The sequence below is a fragment of the Zeus faber genome, assembly GCF_960531495.2.
Source record: "Zeus faber genome assembly, chromosome: 2".
NCBI lineage: Eukaryota > Metazoa > Chordata > Actinopteri > Zeiformes > Zeidae > Zeus > Zeus faber.
Window position 1 is genome coordinate 22,145,237 of NC_137189.1, and position 22,521 is coordinate 22,167,757.

The window sequence follows — 22,521 nt, forward strand, 5'->3', positions numbered from 1 at the left end:
AACAATCTTCTGAGAAACAGTAGTACGGTCATTCACTGACGACGTGACGGCCAATGGGAAGGAGAGGAAATAATAGATATGAAATAAGAAAAAAAATACTGTAGATGTCATTAATATATGAATATACAAATAAATAGGAGATGGAAATGAATCTGATAGTCATCGGATGGAAATGAGAAACAGTCTGATAAAATATATATATATATATATATATATATATATATATATATATATATATATATTTTTTTTTTTTTTTTTTTTTAAGATTTTAGGCTTTGGACATTCGTGCTGTTCAACTGATAAATGGTACAATTGTTTACAATTTGCTGGTGTACAATGCTGGGTTTGATTACAGTACCATTACTGTAATAGAAGCACCATGTTTTTCTTTCATACAGATCCATGTCCCCCCAAAAAGGACAAACTTGTGTAAAAAAAAAAAAAAAAAAGTAAGAAAAAAATATATATTGAGGACTGAAGAAACAAGCCGACACGTGCAAAACGACATTGTTTTTTTTGTCAACACACTTTTTCCCCTTCCTCTTCTTCCGGGTACGATAGTTTGCCCACGGTCCCTGGCTCCAAAACAAGGCACTAATCGTAGCTGTGTGTGTGGGGAGGGTTACTTTCAATGAAAGAAAGACCAAAAAAAACAAAACAAAAAAAAAAAAAAATAAAACATTTAAAATAAAAAAAACAAACCTTAATTTAATAGACCAAATCGCTGTGATATAATTGGCTTTACGTGTACACAAATTTTGCAATACCAAAAGGGAATAATAATTATATCAACAACAACAACCGGCTGAAACAAGCGCCAATAATTTGCATGCCAAGGCTGGTGAGGTTGGGGGGGGGGGGGAGGGTGGAACACATTATCTCAAAAGGAAACATTCAAATCAAACAGGATCGTCAGTTTGGAGGTGAATGTCATTTTATGGAGCCCGTGATGATGCCCCAAATCCTTTTTTTTTTTTATAAAGTAGGGGTGAGAGCTTGGGGCATTGTCAGGCTTTATGGTGACCATTTAGTGCAGCTTAATAATATCTAGAAGTGTGACTGTGAGGGGAGAGGTAAAAAATGAAAAAAAAACAGAACATTTGATTACATTAGAGGCACCCTAAATAAATATAATTCACATTTTGAAAGGAGGGGGTCATAATCCTTACGTTTTACTTTCCATTGGCCACTAGTGGCTGCCAAAATACATAAAAAAAAAACCTCCACAAATGCTATGAAGTTGGGTCAAGTAAATGCAATTTCAATCTTCGATGTCATCAAAATGCTAACCTGCCTCTCAACGTGTAATAGAGTATCAATATATAAATATTATATAATATTGTGACACCATTTTTCACCCCAACAGATAATGTTACGTTACCTCTCTATCGACCAGTCACACCACCACTGATGGTTCAGACGCAACGTTAAGCCCCGCCCCCTCACCATTATTCAATGGACATGTCATTGTTAGGAAAAAAAAAATACAAAACACATTCCTTAAAATAGCATCACTATAAAATACTTTTTTTTTTTTTTTTTTTTTTTTAATAGTTTGAGAGCCGCTAGGTCATTACATCGTCTGGTTCTGTACATTACAGTTTTTGACATTGTACATTCCAAGCGTGTGCACTGGTCCTCCTCTCTCTTTGGTGTAACTGACCATTCATTTTGAAACCATGTCAACAGTTGAGTTTTTATTTAGGGGAGGCAGCACTACATGTTCGGGGGTTTCGCCTAAATATGGGAGTCAGGTGGAGCCATAGGTTGTCGCAATGCTTGAACTTGCTTTCCCGTTGCCGGTTTTTGCTTTAGTAATACTGTAGAAGCTATCTGGCTGCTGAAGGGTCCGAGCTGGACTGGGAATATTTATATAAAAATAAAACAGTCCTAGTAATTTTTTTTTTTGTTGTTTTTTAAAGAATGGGGTCCTTATAAGAAAGAAACAAAAATGAATATGACTTGTGAGATTATAAGGTTATAAAAGGTACCCTGTATTCTGCTGGCCATGGCTACATGTTCCAAGACTCTTGAAAAGCTTACAGCGGGTGTATAGACAGTAAATAAAAAGGTTTTCCAGCATTTTGGAACGTTTTACTATTTTTTGAGGGAGTGAGGAATCCATTTACTACAGTTTTGAGTCCCCAAAAATCCAAAACAACCCCAGTTAAAAAAAACCAAACACCAGCAACAATGACAGTGACTTGGAGCTGTTGAATCACTTCCCAACCCGGGGTAAAAAGAAAAACAAACAAACAAAAACTAAAAACTTTTACAGAGGATAATAGCTGAAACAAAAACATTTAAAAACGGTATTTATATTATATAATAAATAAACCTTTTTTTTTTTTGATCTTTATAAGTAAATAGTTCTGGGATAGATTAGCGCGAAAAAACAAACAAACAAAGAAAAGCCCGTATGAAATATGAGCGGAAGCAGAGCTGTTTGGGAAAAGAAAGGAGGAAAAAAGGAAATTTTTGCTGTGCGGTCTCAAAAAACAAAAACGTAGTGTTTTGTTAAAGGACACAATCAGACTCGACAAGTGTCCGCGATGGTAATGGAGGTCGTCTTCTATTATATTTAGAATCGGCTCAGGCTTCACTTGCTGGGGAAAAAAACCCAAAACAAAACAAAACCAAATCGTCAGCATTTCCCCAACTACCGCTAGCAGCGGTGTTTATTCGCCCGAGGAGAAAAGTTTTCAGAGAGAGGGAAGGGGGGTCACCGCTGTCAATTTATGGTCCCCAGGAATACCACAATAAAACCCCTCATTCAGAGGACGGGGAGAGCCCCTTCACATGAAATGTCTTTTTAGAAGTCCTCCGGAAACCCAGATCTTAACCCGGGTTAATCGGACAACCGGGTTGCATCTGTCCGGCCGCCCGGGCCCCAACGAGCTCCGTCTCTCAAATGGTGACGTGGAAGGAGTCCTGCAGCCAGCTGCCGTCCTTTCCCCCGCCACTACCGCCGTTCTTGGCGGCCCCGGAGAGGGCCCCGCCGGCCGCCAGCCCCTCGCCTACCTCGCCGTCCGGCTGCTCCCCGGTGGGCGTGGCGCCGGGCTCGCCGTAGTACTCGTCGTCCTCGTCAAAGAAGCCGTTCTCCATCAGGCCGGAGGCGGAGCTCAGGTCCTGGCAGCTGCCCTTGTACTCCTGGATGGACTCGTGCAGCGACCAGAGCTGGCACAGCAGCGACATGTCCTGCTGCCGCAGACCCACCTTGGGAGGGGGATGGGGAGAATAATTAATGAATAAGATGTGACTACTTGGATATGTACTGCATGCTTTTGTGACATCCTTTGATGTTCTTTTGCAATATTTCTGTTTGGGACTTTAAAGTGGCAGTCCGTGAAATCGTCCATGATGGCGTGGATTAAGTCCCAGAATTACAGTCAAAACTGCAACGTCCCCTGGCGGACTCCGACATGAACTATGGTAACCGCATATAGAGGAGCATGTAGATAAGGCAAATACATTGAAAGGTTGTTCCTTGAAAAGTGCAGGCTTAACAAAAAAAAATTATAAAAAAAAGAATCAAAATTGGGATTTTTGTTCATCAAAATAAACTCATTTTAATTTATTATTATTTTCTTTAAGTGACTTGTGGTCACTCTGCTTTTTTCATAGGAGTAGGGAGGCACCAATGACGTTTTTTCAGACCGAGCAGCAGTACTCACCCATGGGTATGTTTCGATACAGAATACTAGTACAAATACTGACATTTTCAGTCAGTACAACAACAGCACAATGCAACTGTTTCACTTTACATTAGTGTGGGGTTTAGATAGCAGAGTATTCTTCAGAGTTACAGTACATGATCACAGCATCGGACCAGAAACTGGATACCGCCATTGATGTCGGTGCATTCACTCGAGGGGGGGGGGGGGCTAAATACCTTCTGACAGTTTGATTTATGGTCTTCTTTCGGTGACTTTGCTGGTTTTAAAATGTTTCAACTTTACATATTGTAGTAGTACATCCTCAAGACTAGTTGCTTTATGCTACTGTGCCAATCAGCGCCGCCACACAATATTCATCTAAATTAAGGGTAATAACAATAAATGAATAAACTTCACTTGTGTGGCACCTTCCAAAAACAAAGCTGAACTGCTTGATTAAAAGAGGTGTGGGGAAGGGGATATTACCAAGAAATACTTTATCAATAGTCTCTTTAAAGGCTGTGAAGACCATAGAGGCATTTACTGTTGACTTCACTCAGCTACAACAGTGTAATAACAGTGTTATTAACAGTGTTCATCTGGATCAGTTCAATGTCACTAAGCCCAAAACAAATCCTATATCTCGATATTACTCAAGACGATGTCTAGTCTCATATGATAATATATTATATATTTCACCCATCCCAATTTTCACTCAATTGCCATAAATCTTTGCCGAACAACTCGTGGAGAACTGAATCTCAAACAAATAAAGAGTCCAACCTTTCATCGCTACAAATAGTTTTTGAACTGATGAATTAGTACAGCCTTGCAATTTTGATCTTACAACACAAGAGTCGTTGAAAAACACTGCTCCACACACTTTCCAAGCAATCCAAAACCCATGCTTCCATTTTTTGCAAAAAAAAAAAAAAAACCCAACAAAAACAAAAACAAAAACAGAATGTTGCTGTTGGACGTGACAGCAGTTCGAGCCTTTTTCTGCTGACGGCCTTTATTTACCCAAAGCATTTACCGGATCACCGGTCCCGCGTGAAAGGGCCGCGGGTGGGTTATGACTCAGTTAACGGGCGCTAAATCGCCCGCGATGCCCACACCAGCTGCTGGGGAACATCGGCATCATACGCTCACACACTGTTACACTCTTTGACGCAGCGTGAGGCTGTACCACTCTGTGACACAACGCCATCGCCACCAGCTCTGATTCAGGGCGCGCTGACGGCTGGAAATGACGCATGCAATGGTTACTAAATGGGATTAGCGACCGACTATCCAGGGCTAAGAAAATATAGGGCCTGTAATCTGGTTGTGAAGTCAGTGTGTATGTTGTAATGCATGTGCATTTTTTTGTCCGGATCCCGAAGACTTTGTTTCTTTTTATCCACATTTTTTTCCATGATATGGTAGTATTCTGATTATAAGGCATTATTCTCTGTGTTTATGTGGAGAGCCTCAACTCCCCTTGTAAAAATGGGCCATTAAGAAAAGGTACAGCTTAGCCATGCTGATATTTTTAGCCCTTGGACCAGACAATAAGTCCGTGTTTTTTCCTCCTTTTTTTTGGCTCAGAGGATGGCCGAGGTAAAAAAAAACCGAATGTTGATGTGACGAAGGGGCCTTTCTCCTTGCGGCTTTGCGGCCTGGACTGCAGACCTGCTTCCCCCAAGCTTATACAAACCGTCGGAGCCAAGACAGCCTGTCGCAAGTCCGATCGTTTTTGAAACCGTGAGTTCAAGAGCCTAGAGCAGCAGCCCTTCTGGTGCCCAATGTGAGAGGATATAAGAGGAAACCATCATTAAGCCATTGTCTATTTCCACTGCGTACTAATCGACTGTCATCGCCGCCATCCACACAATCCATCGTGGACCAGCATAAGCAGTTTTGACTAAAGTACTTCGGGACAGGGTAACAAGACGGTGCTGTGGCGATCAGTATTTGTCAAACGATAAGATGTTCTGGATGTCCAACAGATGGATACATCAGATACATCCGTCAGTAAGAGGGGAGATGAAAGTGTCTCTTTTCCGCTGGAGGCCACTTGGCAGCCCCCTGAAGGGCCCCCTGCTGGGGAAAGGGGTTCCCCAGACCCAAGCAAAGCTTTGGAATATAGGGCACTGGCCTACATAAGTTGTATTTATTGTTCCGAGGCTTGCGAGTTCCGCGGTAACACATTAACACTAACAACGGAAGAAAGTCTGACCTGGACTTTGGGAATTTGCCATCTGGAAAACATGCAGTCTGGCTCTGTGAAGCACGGGGGGGAAGGGGAAGGGGAAGTGGGGGTTAAAAGCATCCCAGGCCTTATCGCAGCAAATAGCCGCCCTGTTCATCTCAAGTTTAACAGGACGGACCGAGGGAAACGGCCCGTTACAGCTCGCTACCCCCTTTGTACCGCAAAGATTTTTACGCATTCCGCTGCAAAATGGAAGGCAATAATGGATCACAATAGACAGGATTATCTGGAGTGATATCCCTAAGGGGGACTCCTACAAGGGCTGGGCAGTGAATCGGTAGAATATAGACTTTGATATGAGAAGAGATATCGCCTGGGATTCATAATATAGTTAGATGTCATCTTTAAGGCTGCATTGTCGTACAGCAATTGCAATTTTCTGAACTTCATAGTCTGTTCTAATGGCTGCGTCTGCTTGGTTATGTTATCCACATTACTCGTGATCCTCAAATATTTGTGTGTAAATATCTTCTGAAAGCTCCACTGGTCATTCCCAGAATATTGTCACAGTGTCAACATTGCGGTGTCGGCCAAAAGTACCGTGAGACCTGAGATTCATCACATTAGAACCACATGCGAATACCAAGTAAGCCCCGTTTCAAATGAAGGGCAACGATTTGGACGACAGAATTGGGCAGGACTACCTCGACGTCGCGATCGGTCGTCGCACTGCATCCTCTACGGCTTTCGGACGTCAGACAGGCTCCAGAAAGACGGCGTGTCACAATTTGGCAACAGGAGTGCGTGGACCTGTCGCGATACGACTGTTAATCGCAACCCCCACCCACGAAACACGCTAACGTCGAACCGCCGCTAAAGTGTTTTCCGCAACACAGGCTTCCAGCGGTTTGACCACGGAGAGGCTTCTCGCTTGGCGAACGGAGACCGACAGAGAGAATAGAGATAGCGTCGACTCGTGGGGTTGGTTTTCGGTGCGGGACCTCCATGCCTACCATCTCCTTGCGGAGCAGCGCCAGGGCGGCGTCCAGGTTGGCCGGCTTGCTGGCCAGCAGACTGTCGGCGTTGTTCCGCCCCCGGCTCAGGTCGTCCTGGATCATGGTCTTCTTCACGTACATCCGCTCCATGTCCCTCCAGGAGCCGCCGCTCGAGTTGAGCAAGCCGCTCAGGCTCTTCGGCAGCGGCGGCAGACCCTCGATGCAGGCCATCCCGCCCGTCGCGCCGTTCGCCGATTTACCGTTCATGATTTGTTTGGGTTTTTTTTTTTTTTTTTTGTATAATTAACGCGCTTTAAATAACAAAACAAAACAAAACCAACCCCGCGGCTGGACTTGACTTTTCCTTTCGGCTACAACGGGTCTGTTCGACTCCGCAATTCCTCCAAACACAAGAACTGTCCTGAAGCAGCGCGGCCGAGCAGCGGCTGTGTTCCTCCGGTGCAGCCCGCAGCAGCGCTCCCTCTCTCTGGAGGTGCAGCTCACTTCCTGTGCATTTAACACGGCGGCGGACTGGGCGTCGCTCCGCCCGCAGCCACCGGCAGGAAAGCAGGGAGGCAGGGAGGGAGGCAGGCAGGGAGGGAGGGGTAATTGCATATTCATTTCATTGTGTTTGATTGGGTTCGTTTTTGCGTTTGTTTTTTATTTATTTTATATATATATATATATATATATATGCTTATGCTGTTGTCTTGTGTATATATATTTATATACTCCGTAAATTATATCAAAAACAATTTCATGATGAAATGAATTCCATAATTTAGAAAACCTGAAAAAATATATAAATATATATTTATACACTAAAATTATAAATGCATAAATAAATATTATATGTGATAAAAGCATTTGACAGGCAAAGCCGGAATCGTGAGAAAAAAAGTCAAAATGCCGAGTTTATTCTCACGACCGAGGAAATTGTCGTTTCTCAGTCACTAGAATGCGACAGTCTGCTCTATAGCACAGCGTACCATCTTCGCTATAGAATTAGACCTTAAAAAAAAGTCACACGAATGACAATGATCGTTCATGAATACCATCGGCATCGTTATTCAAGATATATTCCCGCCCTGGTATATACATGCCGATAAACCTGACGTCGTACTAGATGGGAGGAATTTTCCCAATCCCAACAAGACGCAGACGCAGGGTCGAGGGGTCACGAGGGGAGTGTGCCTGAGTAACAATGGTGTCGGTGTAGTGACAGATGGTGGGCTGCCAGACCAGCCCCCTCAGCCCCGTCCCAACAACCTCAAAACGAAGACACAATGGCAACACACACGCCTTGCACAGCAGATAGACATAGGCGTGCCACACACACACACACACACACACACACATTCACACATACACTGATGTAGGCAGACGCCCCACATGTGTATTATGAATTAAATATATCACCATGTCTCGTTTTTCTATAACTAGCTCAGTGACTTTCACCGTGGCACTGTTATGGGATGCCGTCTTTCCAACAAATCAGTACATTTAATTTATGCCCTGCTAGACCTGCCCCGGTCAACCTAAATTTCTGTTGTGGTGAAGTGGAAACCTCTAGGAGACAACGACAGCTCAACCACGAAGCGCTACGCCACGCAAGCTCGCAGGACGGGACCGCCGAGTGCTGACGCGCGTTGCACGTGCAAATCGTCTCTCGCAACAATCGCCCGACAATCGAGTCCCAAACTGCCTACGCAAGCCACGTCGGCGCGAGGACTGTTCGTCGTCAGCTTCACGAACTGGGTTTTCTATGGCCAAGCAGCTGCACACAAGCCTCACATCGCCGTGCGCACGGCCCCTCTGCACCGAGCGAGGTCCATGAAGGAATGGTTGAGTGACTCTGGTGCGGAAGAACTGGACCGGCCTGCACAGAGCCCAGACTTGAACCCCAATTCAACACCTTTGGGACGGATCGGAACGTCGACTACGAGCCGGGCCCCCGTCGCCCCAACACCAGCGCCTGACCTCGCTGATGCTGTTGTGTCTGCATGTGAGCAAATCCCCGCGGCCATGTTCCAAAAACCATGGAAAGCCTTCCCAGAAGAGTGGAGGCTGTTAGAGCAGCAAAGGGAAGGGGGGGGTTAACCCCATGATTTTGAAATGAGATGTTCAGCCATCACATATGGGAGTGATGTTGGAGTGTCCCCATACTTTTGGCCACGTAGTGTATATATTTTTTTTCACGCTTTAGAGCATTCTGCCCTCTAGATTAGCCAGCGCTTTAAAAGATGAGCCATCATCTGACAGTTAACAGCTGCAGTTTGAAGTGATTGAGCTCAGATGGATGGAGGGGGGGGGGGGGATGGAGGGAGGCGGGTGATCTCTCTTTATCATCATCACAAGGGCTGTTGTGTCCTCTCCACAGAGATGCCTCGATCTGAGGATTAGGCGGCACGACCGTACCCCCCGGGGGGAATCTATGGGATAGTCACGTTAGGGGGGCCCTTTTGTTAATCTGACCTGCAGCTCAACTGTCTGCCTTGCTAAAAAAAGGCACAATAAGTGACTTGCTTTGAGCGTAGGCTGGCTAATCATGGCCCCTGGAGATATATCGGCTTATATGCCCCTCATTTCCGCTGGCGGGCGGCGTTCTGTTCTTTGTGTTGCCCGAAACAAAACAAATTAGAACATCTTTAAGGGAAGAGTACTTTTGAGTACTTTCCTTCTCCGATAAAGGCAATAAAGGCAGTTCCAATTGAACTTGGAATTTGTCCGGGGATCTATCATTGTCAGAATCACAGAACAGTCCTGAGAAGGAGTGTGGGCGGGTGAGGTTGGGGGTTGTGGATGGGGGGGTCAGGGGTTCGGTCAATGTAGGGCGGATGGGGGACGGGGAAGGGGAAGCCTTCGTGAGCCAACAGCTGCGTCATTGTCAAAGGGTTTCATGGACTTGTCCGTTCACCATTCTCCCCCCGGTAGGAGAAAAGGAAGAGGAAGTCAATGGAGGAAGAGCGTCCTCTCCCCCCAGATGGGAAACAGCGAAGCAGGAATCTCCAGTCAAAAAACCCTACAATCTGCTCGTTCTTCACTGATTTAATTTCTTGCATTTGACTCACACTGAGTCATCCTTCCTGGCATTCTCTCTCATCCCCAACCACTCTACTCCTCTTCTCCCCTGACATCTCACTTTCCTCTCCATCTCTCTCTCCACCCCCCCCCCCCTCCCCACCCACTTCCACCCGCTGCCCTGCTGCCCAGCCCTCGTTTTCGCTTCATTCACCGTCACCTCCACGCCTTCTCCCTCGCCGTGGCCTTACGCTCTCTCGCTGGTGGAAATTCTACTCCGGTCTCTTTTCCATCCCTTGTCCCCCAGCTGTCCTTGTCCCCACCCCCCTTCCATCGACCCCCTGTCAGCAGAAACGACCATTCTACTGTGTTGTGCGTTTCTAAAAGGAAACCACGAGGAGGGAGAAATCCTGTCCAAAGCCGGCTTCACGCTGAATCCGACAAACGATAACAACAAACCGGAAATCCAGTCATCCCTACGGTGTCGGATCCCGCATACGAAAAGCTGTGACGTGGTGTGGTGCGGCATTTCCGCGGCTGATCTAGGCTCCAGGATGTGTTTCAAGTTTCATCAGTCCGAAGTTACATCAGTCGGGTTTTACATTGAAATGGCTAAGTAAATAAGTTACATATATAAAATAATGTTATTAAAGTGAATTATTATGAATGTTCATATGAATGTGAGTCACCAGACTGACTATCAATAAGTCTCTTTTTATATATTTAAATTATGTGCATTTGACCTTTTTCTTGTTTTTCCCCACACTTCACGTCATTCATGGAAAAGTCCAGCAGAACAAACTACATTTTAGTATTTTGTGATGCAAAACCCAAGCGCAGTTCATCCGACGGCCACTCTAGGGGAGGATTTGACTGTGGGATGCGATAACGCAATCGGTGTGAAGCACACTTTATACTGGGTTTACTTACTTCTCTATAGTATTCATAGCAACAAACACATTTTCCCCCCAGTGACTGATCTCACCGCAGGATCCCAGGTTTCATTCATTTCCACAGCATTGCACATTTGCACGACTGTCCACCATCAGTGAAAAGACACAGATTAGCAGAACATATAACATTTCTAGGTTAAAGTGGCCCTGCCGTCCCTTCCCCTGCTCTATTACCGCGTCCTGATGCGCTTTCTATGCTTATGAATCAACAGACCTCACGCAAGTCTCCACATCTCAAACCAGGTCCTTGGGGATCAGACGGAAGGAACACTATTCAAAAGGCATGTGAGCGTGCCAGGATGTTTGAAGTATATGTGGTTGAGAAAGATGCGATTCTTCCGTGTGATTGAATTGGTATTGTGCAAGGAAAAAATAGGATTTTAAAGGATGTTGTGGCAGGGCTACAATAGCACAAAAGCACATTCATGCACAGTGGGAACAGTTCAAACTATTTTATTTAATACTTCATCTTAAAAGATATATCCAGTAGAACAAAAACATAAAAGCCAGATGTTTACAAATCCAATTATTTTGTAACAGTCAATTCAACTCTGAGCACAATCACTTTGAGGATAATTTACTCGATTCCATCCGTATAACCACTTTAGAAATGAATAACATTCCCGAAGACTTCCAGCACCTTGAAACCTGCTCCGATATCCTAGTCCGTACGCCCTGGTATAAGCACTTGATCCTGCAGAATGCGGAGGCCAGCCTGTGGGCGAGTCAATAGCTGGCGCGTGTGAAATTGGATACAGAATTTAAAAAAAGAAAAGAAAAAAAAAAAAAATCAGCAGCCAGTGTCGCTCACTGTCTCTGCAGTGGGAAGATCAGCAGATCTATACTCTGTCTTACGCTGGTGCTGCCCAGAGGAGCCAGATCTCCTCCTCTGCGATGGAAGTACAAAGTGCTCCGTCCCTGATTGAAAAATCCTTTAAAATCGTCAACGCAACTGTATTGATCTTTTTTGGTCCCGAGCCCGCTGCTGGGTGTTAATAAGGCTCAGGTTTTTTAGAGAAGCGCTTGTATAAACAACATTTTAATAACACAATTTGGCACCAATAGTAAAATGAACAAGGAACAGCCAGTTCCTTTTCTAAAACAAATAGAGCTGGCACTGCTTACTGAGTAACCGACTTCGAGTAAATCCTTTAAACTCTTAACAACAACAGCACTCTGTGTGGGCTTCTACTCGAGTCATGGTTTTGAGTTGCTGACTTTGACCTTTCACCCCGCTCCTCAAGACAGACAAGAGTCCAGATGCTCGTTGATCTTTGACTCCTGCACCTTGGCCTGGCACACGGGACAGCTGACCGTCTCCAGGGAGGTGGAGGTTAAGGTGGAGGAGGAGGTAGAGGTGGAGGTAGAGGCTGTGGCAGTTCTGTGCTGCTGCCCTGCAGCGGTCCCAGCCGCCGCCCCCTCGCCGCCGCCACCGCCCCCCGCTGCCGACTCGCGGCCCACCGTCCTCTGGAAGTAGTCAAAGATGTTGGCGGAGCCGCCTCGCTCGTCCCACAACCTCTTCCTGGAAGCCGAGGTGAAGGCACCGGGGCTCGGTGCCTTGAACCCGGGGTATTTAGGGTTTAAGGGGGGACGGTTATCTCGTGGTTTGGGAGAAGAGCAGGATGAGGACGTTTTAGCCGGCTCGTTGGGGGGTTTGGAGGCCAATGCGGAGGGCGAACCGGCTTGGCTGTTGGTCTGAAAGCCGCTGAAAAGCTCTTTCACAGACCTCTGCCTGGCCTTCAAGGCGTCCGCGTGCCGCTTGTCCTTTGGGATTCGGACCGGCGAGCCATCGATGTTGACAAAGGCCCTGGTGTTGCTGACCGACGGGTATTTAGGCAGCGTCGCTGGAGCTTTGCTCTTGGGTGGAGGGGACAAAGCGTCCGGCTCCAGTGGTTTTGGAGACGGGGACGACTGGGAGGCAGAGGGCAGCGACTTACCCCCAAGCAGGAAGCCTTTCCCACTGAAGGGGATTATGTTTCTGATGTCCCGCGACCCAGAGCCTGAAAAGTGGATTATGTTAAAAAAGGGATATAAATATTTGTACCATTACCAATGAGCAACATAATAAATAACTTTGTAAGATCTTTTTTATTGCATTCATCTCATAATTTATCACTTTTGAGTGAAATTTAAGACAAGAACGAATTCAACAAATTCTTGTTTGTTTCAATTCCAAAATCCCTTCAAACTTTCTATATTTGTTGCCTTTTAACTGGGAACTTCGTCAATGGTTCTGAGATGATACACTGATCAGCCACAACGTTAAAACCACCATGAATAACCACTAATATTGTGTAGCTGCCTCACATGCCGACAAAACAGCTCTGAACTGTCGAGGCATGGACTCCACAAGACCTATGAAGGTGTCCTGTGGAATCTGGCACCAAGACATTAGCAGCAGATCCTTTAAGTCCTGTAGGTTGTGAGGTGGGGGCCCCATGCATCGGGCTTGTTGTTCCAGCACATCCCACAGATGCTCCATCGGATCGGACCCTAACCCCGGCCATCCACATGATGTAGAAGAAAACTTAACTCAGACCAGAGGCCGGACCACCTTCTTTCATCGCTCCATGGTCCAGTTCTGATGCTTACGTGCCCATTGTAGGCACTTTCAGCGGTGGGCAGGGGTCAGCATGGACACACTGACCGGTCTGTGGCTACGCAGCCCCATACACAGCAAGCTGTGATGCACTGTGTGTTCTGACACCTTTCTATCATAGCAGCATTCATTTTTTTTTTGCAATTTGTGCTACAGTAGCTCTGCTGTGGGGTGGGACCAGACAGGCTAGCCTTCGCTCCCCATGTCTTCCTTGGACCACTTTTTGTAGGTACTAACCACTGCATATCTGCTGTTTTGGAGATGCTCTGACCCAGTCGTCTAGCCATCACATTTTGGCCCTCTTTAAGTCGCTCAGATCCTTACGCTTGCCCATTTTTCCTGCTTCCAACACATCAACTTCAAAAACGGACTGTTCACTTGCTGCCTGATATATCCACCGCTTGACAGGTGCCATTGGAAGGAGATGAGCAATGTTATTCACTTGACCTGTCAGTGGTTTGGATGCTGTGGCTGATCGGTGTATACGCTGTATACAACTCTTTCTTTCTTATTATTAGAAAGTGACAGCGAGCTTCAAAATTAATATTTAGGCTTTTTAACGTGGTTTAGGGTATCATCTGTTGCTCAATGAAACAAACGAAACAAACAACAACAAAAAAGTAAACATTTTAATATTTGTTACTTGTTGTTTACTGTCAATTTTTGTTTTTTGATGTATAGGCTTATGGTTAACATTTTGTTCACTGTTAAAGGGTTACTGTATATTTAATGTCAGGTTTATTGTACATTTATCTTTCTGCTTCACTGTTTATTTCACAAGTTATTGTATAGGACTGTATATTTCATTTTTGGACATGATCTTTTTACTTTTCAGGCCTTTTTTTTAATTGTTTGTCTGTTGTTTTTTAGGTAATACCTGTTGTTTATCAATAGGTTTAGTCTATATTTTCCAATTTTTCCATATATTGCCATTTTATTTTTTCCTATTAGTATTGAATTGCTTTGCTATATTATATTTGCCTCTGCATATACAGCACACACACACACACACACACACACACACACACACACACACACACACACACACACACACACACACACACACACACACACACACACACACACACACACACACACACACACACACGCACACGCACACACACACAGCCAGCCTATTGTGTTGATCTGAGCTGCTGGGATATTGTAACCCTTTTGGGGATAAATAAAAAATATATCCATCCATCCATCCATCCTTCTTGATTTAATACGACTTTCTGTTGAATCGAACTGTTTGGAGCAGTGAGTTGAACTGACCTCCTTCCGCGGTCACAGCGGAGGGCTTCGATTTCCCCGCCGGCTTCTTCTCTGGGGCCTTCTTATCTTTAAGGCTCTCAGTCTTTTTCCCGCCCTTCTTCCCGTAGCCCTCTGGCTCCTTGACCTTGGTGTAGGTCCCGCCGCAGGTCCTTTGGTGGTCCGCCCACCAGGGGTCCCGAGCGGACGGCGCCCGGTTCATGGCCCTCTTCACGAAGCCGAAGTAGGGCTTGCGGCTCTGGCAGGGCCCGTCGCACCGCCACCAGTGCTGCCGATAAACGTCCACCTCCTCATGGAAGGTGTGGTAGACCTGACGGAGCGGAGGGGAGGGAGGGAAGGAATGGCGGGAGCGAAGAATCAGAGAAGGGAAATTGCTTTCAACCGCTATTCCATGAACATTTTTCAAATTCCACTGGAAATAAGCTCTTGTGTTGCAAGATAAAATTTGCAAGGCTGCACTAATTCATCAGTTTCAGCGGAATGACAGCTCTGCGTTCATCAGAACAAATTTCATTCTGAAAGTGATAACTATCCTTAGTGACAAAAGGTTTGACGCTTTTTTGAGATTTGTTCGTAACGAGTCACTCAGTAAAAAGAGTCGTTTGGTTTTTCAACTCTTTTTTCAGACTTCCTGATGAGGGAGAGTCAGAAGACTCTGTTCGGCTCTGGCTGGTGTATGGATTTCTCCCAAGAATGATTTAATTCTGTCTAAATTACTTATTTTGGTGGAATACAAACAGTAAATCAGTCACATTCAATATGAATTATGCCAAATGTATTGGCCTGTTTTTCCTTGGACTTTAATTAAATCCTCAGTAATTATCTTCAGTTTGTAGCTGGCTTGCTCACTCTTTTGCCGGTTCATTTAAAAAGGTTGGGAAACACAGCATTCAAGTTTTAATACTTAAAAATCACACTCACTGTGATTTTCGTCCCACTGGCTTTGTTGATCCTCTCCATGTGCTTGCAGAACTCGGGTCCGTGTCCATCGCGGTCTCTGTTGTTCTGCGTCACAAACAGGAGCGCGTGGATCATCTCGTGGAGGAGAGTCTGGAGAGAGGAGAAGGATTATTCCCCATTTTTCATTTTTTTTATCAATATGTTGAAATTACTACTTTTATGGCAGTCAAAGCACTCACATCTCCTAAACTTGCACTTTGGTACAACATTTTGATCCAGGTTTTGGCCTACACTTCTTTCTGACAAAATAGCATTCAGTGGGTGCTCATCTTCACAGATGCTTTTTGGATTTCGTATTGGCCTCGAATAAAATTGAAGACAGATCGGCATGAGTATCTTCATGATGCTTAATGGTGAGGTGTGTGTACTCTCTTGGGAGGAATGAGTCATTTGTTTTCTATGGTCTTGATATTAATAGCTAATTGAAATACTGTGTGCATTGGATAATTGCTAAATCTCTTTCTCACATGAGGTCAAGCTTTCAAGGTCACTTTATTTAATTAGTTATTGTATGCGCCCAAATCTTCCAGGTCACTTCTATTTGGATTTGTATTTACCTTTTGAATGTTTTTCTGTTCTCAGGTTATATTTTGTTGTTTATCATTTGGTTTATTGTATTTTTTCACATTTTCCATACATCGCCATTTAGTTTATAATTTTCATTCATATCATTTTTTTTTATGTAAGCTGTTGCTGACACTGCAATTTTCTATCTATCTATATCATACTCCTTGAATCCGAAGCTAGGATTACTGACTCCTGATAGTACAGAACCAGGAGACGATCATAAACGACTCCGGTCCATATTATTATGTTTGTGCAGTGTTGAAGAATATGCAGGTGTAGTGTGTGTGTGTTTCTTTCTTCTACATAGGTTTATGATATGACCTGTGGTATGATAAAGACATCGTCAACCAACTCACCTGCACCAAGTCCCGCCGGGGTCTGAGCTTCAGCAGAGGCTCGCTCAGTCTGATCGAACACAGTCCGCCTCGTCCCTCGTAAGAACACACACCTGCACAGCTGCACGGGGGTGGAAGGGGAGAGATCATACTCACACACCTACAGTACGGGACGGTTTAGCTTTAAAATATGGGGCAGACAATGTCACCGAATTTGAGCCGGCTCACAGTGTCATTCTCGGGCTCCATTTGACCTCCACCCCGCTGAGCTTCCCCCAGAAGAACATGTTGTTGAAGCCCAGGAACATGGCTCTGGCGTCGGGGTTGGGGTCAATCGTCTCCCAGGACTCGTCCACGATGGACAAGGGCCTCTCGACGCGGGCGGGCGCGGCGGAGAAGGGAGCGACGTGGCCGCCGCCTCCGGATTCGGATTCCACCCTTCGCTTCTTGCGGTTCTGACCGAAACGGGGGTCCCCGTCCCCGTCCCCGTCCCCGTCGCCGCCGCCGCCGCCGTCGCCATCACGGGGACTCGTCGGGGAAAATGACAACGACTCGTATTCACTGTTAAACTGCTCCTGCAGCTGAATGGCGAGGAGCAGATCTTCGTCCATCGTCAACAACGGCGGCGGCGGGAAGCCGTCGGTGAATGAAAAGACATTCTTGGAAACTGTAGCCAACGGTTTAAAACGACGGCGGAAAAGAAACGACGGAAGAAGCACGCAGCGCCCCCCGCCGCCCTCCGCCGCCCTTCTTCCTGTTTACGCTGCCCCGGTTCTGGGATACGTAAGGTCCGCCCTGCGGATTGCTGGCCCATTGAAAACTATCCCTGCATTTCATTTGTGTCCAATTAAACAAGTGCAATTACGAATAATACGAGTATAACAGCATGTTTCTTTCATTATATACGTAAAAACCGATATTTATATCGGTCGATCCGCGAATAAATAGCATACACCCATTTTCAGTGTATTTGTACAAAATGCTATATTTGTTTTGTTTGGACAGTCACTTTCTTGAAACACGGGACGCCTACTAGGCTGTTGGATGCTGCGTTCCGTTGGAACTCGGCAGTTCCGATTCGGTGGTCAGCTGCGTGGTTTTCCGAGCTAAATTCGTTTTCTGTTCGGGGAAACATGGACGCTAGCGCGAAATGGGTGTTGGTTTATGAGTCTTAAGAGTCGGACAAGATACAAAATGTAACTTTAAAACGACATTGTCGTTCAAATCTAAGTTAAGGCGTGTTTTCGAATTACAACCCATGTAAAGGACGCCTGTTGACCCTTCGAGGCTGTGTGCCGCCACGTCGCTGTAACGCCAGGTCCGTTTTTCCGATGAACTCGGACCCGAGCGGTCTGCCCCGACATTCTCGACGTGACACTTGGACTTAAATGGTTTGTTCCCCGCGGCTTCCCGCGTAGGGGCGCGGGATCTCCCGGGCCCGCGGGTCGGCTGAACGCCACACCACTTCCTGTTTTGGTCGAGAAGCCAGAGCGGCGAGACGAGCACTCGCCCTTCCGTTATCAAGCGTCGTCAGACCGTCCGCACAGCGTCGAAGTACGCAACGTCGGTGGGGGAAAATGACCGAGACGGGAAGCCGACTGCGGAGGCAGCTGGAATCGGCCAATTTCGACCCGCAGAACTACGTCAAGCAGCTGTCGCAGCAGTCCGACGGCGACCGGGACCTGCAGGAGCACCGGCAGAAGATCCAGACTCTGGCCGACGAGACGGCGCAGAACCTGAAGAAGAACGTCTACAAGAACTACCGGCAGTTCATCGAGACGGCCAAGGAGATCTCCTACCTGGAGAGCGAGATGTACCAGCTCAGCCACATCCTGACGGAGCAGAAGAGCATCATGGAGAGCGTCACGCAGGCGCTGCTGTCCGCGGACCGGGACGAGACGTCCAAGGAGATGCTGACCGCCTTCCCCAAAGACACCGAGGAGGTAAAGCAGAGGACCCTCACGTCCCTGCTGGAGAAGGTGGAAGGGGGCAAGAACATCATGGACACCCCGGGAAGGCACCTGGTCTACAACGGGGATCTCGCCGAGTTCGACGTGGACACAATGAGCCAGATCCAGAAGGTCCACGCCTTCCTGATGAACGACTGTCTGCTGATCGCCACCTGGCTGCCAACCCGCCGCGGGGCCGTGAAGTACAAGTACAACGCCCTCTACGACCTGGAGAGCTTTGCTGTGGTCAACGTGAAAGACAACAGTCCCATGAAGGACATGTTCAAGATCCTGATGTTCCCGGAGAGCCGCATCTTCCAGGCGGAGAACAGCAAGGTCAAGAAGGAGTGGCTGGAGATCCTGGACGAAACCAAGAAGAGCAAAGTGACCAAGGACCGCCACAAGAAGGAGGAGGAGGTCCCCCGCTCCCCGGTCAGGCCAGAGGTGTCCACCAACCCCTTTGACGATGACCTCGACGTGGCTGAGACCCCTGGTTCGGAGGAAGCCGTGGACCTGAGCCCGGAGTGGATCCAGGAGCTCCCCGAAGACCTGGACGTCTGCATCGCCCAGCGGGACTTTGAGGGCGCCGTGGATCTGCTGGACAAGCTCAGCGAGTACCTCCGCGACCAGCCCGTCACCCAGAAGGTCAAGGAGCTCCGGTCTGAGGTGGACGAGCGTGTCCGTCAACTCACCGAGGTGCTGGTGTTCGAGCTGTCGCCGGACAGGTCTCTCCGTGGTGGGCCCAAGGCCACTCGGCGGGCCGTGTCCCAGCTGATCAGGCTAGGTCTGTGAACAACATCTCACCAGGCCTACAACCAACAAATACCAGCTGAATATGCAGGGACACTGTGCCTTTGAGTATCTCAAACACAAATATTTAGCCAGATCTCTTGTTTTATTATTCTTAAGTTCATAAGAAAATGCATTTCATATTTGAAACGAGTCATGGCAGTCTCTCTTCAGTTCTTGCTGCTTTCTTCACCCTTGCTCTTTATTTGCAGGGTGGCTCAGTGGTTAGTGCTGTTTCTTCACAGCAAGGCCGACCCAGGTCTTCTTCTGTGTGGACTTTGCATGTCCTCCCTGTGTTTGTGTGGGTTTCCTCTGGATGCTCCGGTTGCCTCCCACCATCAAAAGACATGTATGTTAGAGGTTAATACTACTGTCGGTGCCCCTGACCAATGCACTGGCAAAGTGGCAAAAAGAGCTGGAGTTGGTCCCCGGGAGCTGCACTGTGTTGCCCACTTCTCCTACGGTGTGTAGGAAGGCTCAAATGCAGAGGACAAATTTTGTTTCGATCTTTGCCAGTGCTGAGAAAGGACAATAAAGAAGTCTTAATCTAATCTTAATCTTAGTGTGCGGTGATCAGAGGCTCCAGTCGGAGCACTCTAAATACAGTATTTGCCTTGGCCCGCCTCTTGACAATATTGAACATGTTTAAAAATGATCAGGGGTCCTTAGTCTCGGCTCAGTGGTGAGTGATTAATTCTGTGAAGAGCCAATGAGATGACCTCTCTTTTGCTGGTACTCACTATGGCTGAACGCCTCCAACAGAGGCGTAACATAAGGTCTCTTATTAGACCGCACTAACCACAAATATATTCTCTCGTCGAGCTGACATCCTCATTCATCAGAAAACACCATGCTGGTTTTCTGATTTCCCTAGAACCTGATTCCCTGTGAAACTCACAAAGCTGTGCGGTGTTCTGTTCCCTCCCGACCAGGCCAGTCCACCAAGGCCTGCGAGCTGTTCCTGAAGAACCGGGCAGCAGCGGTCCAGACGGCCATACGCCAGCTGCGCATCGAGGGGGCGACGCTGCTGTACATCCACAAGCTGTGCAACATCTTCTTCACCAGCCTGCTGGAGACGGCCAAGGAGTTCGAGATGGACTTCGCTGGGAACACGGGCTGCTACTCTGCCTTCGTAGTCTGGTCTCGGTCGGCCATGAAGATGTTTGTCAACGCCTTCAGCAAGCAGGTAGGCGGAGAAATAAGGACGGTCATGCTTTCGGAGGACACTAAAGAGTTGCTTTTCCTTGGCTGGGTAGAGACCAGGGAATGCCGTTGATTTCTATGTGAAATGTGAAGCTTGTGAAATCCCTTTGAGACTGCTGTGGTTCAGGGATACGGAAATTCAGTTGAATGTGATTGGCGCAACGCAGCTCAGGTGCAACGCAGCGCATGCAGGTTATTGGCCGTAAACCGGTCAGAGAATGCAGAACCGCAGCAGTAAAAAGTTGACCAGTTGCAGCCCAAACTAGACTTTGACTCTGTAATACTTTTACAGTGGACAGCATGTTGAAAGACACGTTGAAAGATAAACGATACGGAATCTGACCCACTCTTTGAAGTTTCAAAGTGAAGTCTAGCATGCCCAGCGTTTTGATATTAACCCGGGTTGTGGTTTTGGTCGGCTCCCCAGGTGTTTGACAGCAAGGAGAGCCTGTCGACGGCGGCGGAGTGCGTCAAAGTGGCCAAGGAGCACTGCAAGCAGCTGAGTGACATTGGCCTGGACCTGACCTTCACGCTGCAGTCGCTGCTGGTCAAGGATGTCCGGGCGGCGCTCCTGAGCTACAAGGACATCATCATCGAGGCCACCAAGCACCGCAACTCAGAGGAGATGTGGAGGAGAATGAACCTCATGACTCCGGAGGCCCTGGCCAAACTCAAGGTGATGCCCTGTTTTTACCGAGGATGACCTCGCAAAATAAATCGGGGGTACTGCAGAGAAAAGATGAATGCTGTTTGTTGAGCATAATGAGCACTCTTTCTCTCTAGGTGTTGGCTAAATCAGAGACTCCTCGTGTATAGCATTTCTTCATCTATAGAGTTGTAACGATTCACTATATTCTCTGTTCGGAACTGAACCAAACCGTGGTGTCATGGTTCCATAATATTTTTGATACAGAAAAAAAAAAAGACCAAAGAATACTAAAGAATTAAGCTCAATTTAGCTTTCGAAAGGATCATATATTGGCATAAAGGTAGGATCTATTTAGACTTAAAACAAAATTGAAACCTGGTCAATATTCGGGAGAAAAAGTAGACCCTTATCTAATTCGATATTACACAATCAAATAATCTGCGCTTCTTTATACATCACAGGAATCAGAAGTCTGTCTTTAAAAGTTAATGTCATTAATTTAATGTCATTTATTTTAAATAGATGAGATGACTTTATGACTTGTTTGTTTTACTTTGTTGATATTTTTTGTTTTTGATGTATATGTTGTGCATTTAGCGTACATCGAATATACAATATACAGATGAGAATATTTTCAAATGAAAGCAGTGTGGCCGACAACCGAGATCAAACTTTCTCTTGGAGAGTCCTTATACCAGCACATGCACATCAGAGCCTGTTAGGCCTTCATCTCTTCATCTTCCTCTTCATCCTAAAGGAGGAGATGCGCAACTGCGGCATGGGCACCTTCGAGCAGTACACGGGTGACGACTGCTGGGTGAACCTGAGCTACACGGTGGTGGCCTTCACCAAGCAGATGATGGGCTTCCTGGAGGAGGGTCTGAAGCTCTACTTCCCCGAGCTGCACATGGTGCTGCTGGAGAGCCTGCGCGAGATCATCCTGGCCGCCGTGCAGCATGTGGACTACAGCCTGCGCTGCGAGCAGGACCCCGAGAAGAAGGCCTTTGTGCTGCTTAATGCCACCTTCCTGCACGACACGGTTCTGCCGGCGGTGGAGCGCAGGTTCGAGGCGGGCGTGGGCAAGCCGGCCAAGCAGCTGCAGGACCTGAGGAAGAGCACCCGGCCGGTCAGGGTGAACCCGGAGAGCACCACCTCGCTGGTCTGAAGGCGGGCCGAGGATTTGTTTTGTTCACCTACGCTTGTTTTGGGGATTGGGAAGAGACTGCAGAGCCTGCCAGTGATAGCAATTAAAAATAAATGTATGTTCTCTCCTGTCAATGGCTCTGGAAATGTGCATATTCCTCTAAGTTAGGAAGAACGTTGAGATCTTAAAAAAAGAAATGAGGACAGAGCCGGAAAGGGAGCGGCCCCATATGGGA

The 22,521-nt window shown here is 46.9% G+C and overlaps 3 protein-coding genes across 3 annotated transcripts; 1 reads left to right on the plus strand and 2 right to left on the minus strand.

Moving 5' to 3' along the window:
• Nucleotides 1-243: 243 nt before the first annotated feature.
• fam89a (family with sequence similarity 89 member A) lies at nucleotides 244-7,132 on the minus strand. Its single transcript, XM_079996559.1, has 2 exons — nucleotides 6,864-7,132; nucleotides 244-3,216 (listed from the first exon to the last, which is right to left on the minus strand). The coding sequence occupies exons 1-2, from the start codon at nucleotides 7,110-7,112 to the stop codon at nucleotides 2,908-2,910; spliced, it is 558 nt and encodes a 185-aa protein (XP_079852685.1). The 5' UTR covers nucleotides 7,113-7,132; the 3' UTR covers nucleotides 244-2,907.
• Nucleotides 7,133-11,256: 4,124 nt separating this feature from the next.
• sprtn (SprT-like N-terminal domain) lies at nucleotides 11,257-17,254 on the minus strand. Its single transcript, XM_080022407.1, has 5 exons — nucleotides 16,781-17,254; nucleotides 16,574-16,673; nucleotides 15,612-15,740; nucleotides 14,694-15,000; nucleotides 11,257-12,819 (listed from the first exon to the last, which is right to left on the minus strand). Exons 1-5 carry the CDS (start codon nucleotides 17,161-17,163, stop codon nucleotides 12,059-12,061), a joined length of 1,680 nt encoding a protein of 559 aa, XP_079878533.1. The 5' UTR covers nucleotides 17,164-17,254; the 3' UTR covers nucleotides 11,257-12,058.
• Nucleotides 17,255-17,748: 494 nt separating this feature from the next.
• Nucleotides 17,749-22,420, plus strand: exoc8 (exocyst complex component 8). The gene is made up of 4 exons (XM_080024038.1): nucleotides 17,749-19,285; nucleotides 20,223-20,476; nucleotides 20,921-21,169; nucleotides 21,900-22,420. The coding sequence occupies exons 1-4, from the start codon at nucleotides 18,130-18,132 to the stop codon at nucleotides 22,305-22,307; spliced, it is 2,067 nt and encodes a 688-aa protein (XP_079880164.1). The 5' UTR covers nucleotides 17,749-18,129; the 3' UTR covers nucleotides 22,308-22,420.
• The last annotated feature ends 101 nt before the right edge of the window (nucleotides 22,421-22,521 follow it).

What these genes read in the sequence shown, in the direction of transcription:
- sprtn (XM_080022407.1), bottom strand. Translation starts at nt 17,163, where the DNA reads ATGGACGAAGATCTGCTCCTCGCCATTCAGCTGCAGGAGCAGTTTAAC. An exon ending in TGGAGCCCGAGAATGACACT is followed by an intron (nt 16,674 to 16,780) that starts GTGAGCCGGCTC and finishes ACCCCCGTGCAG; the next exon opens with CTGTGCAGGTGTGTGTTCTT. An exon ending in CCCGGCGGGACTTGGTGCAG is followed by an intron (nt 15,741 to 16,573) that starts GTGAGTTGGTTG and finishes TCCTCTCTCCAG; the next exon opens with ACTCTCCTCCACGAGATGAT.
- exoc8 (XM_080024038.1), top strand. Translation starts at nt 18,130, where the DNA reads ATGACCGAGACGGGAAGCCGACTGCGGAGGCAGCTGGAATCGGCCAAT. An exon ending in GTCCCAGCTGATCAGGCTAG is followed by an intron (nt 19,286 to 20,222) that starts GTCTGTGAACAA and finishes CCTCCCGACCAG; the next exon opens with GCCAGTCCACCAAGGCCTGC. An exon ending in TCAACGCCTTCAGCAAGCAG is followed by an intron (nt 20,477 to 20,920) that starts GTAGGCGGAGAA and finishes TCGGCTCCCCAG; the next exon opens with GTGTTTGACAGCAAGGAGAG.
- fam89a (XM_079996559.1), bottom strand. Translation starts at nt 7,112, where the DNA reads ATGAACGGTAAATCGGCGAACGGCGCGACGGGCGGGATGGCCTGCATC. An exon ending in CGCTGCTCCGCAAGGAGATG is followed by an intron (nt 3,217 to 6,863) that starts GTAGGCATGGAG and finishes CCCCCTCCCAAG; the next exon opens with GTGGGTCTGCGGCAGCAGGA.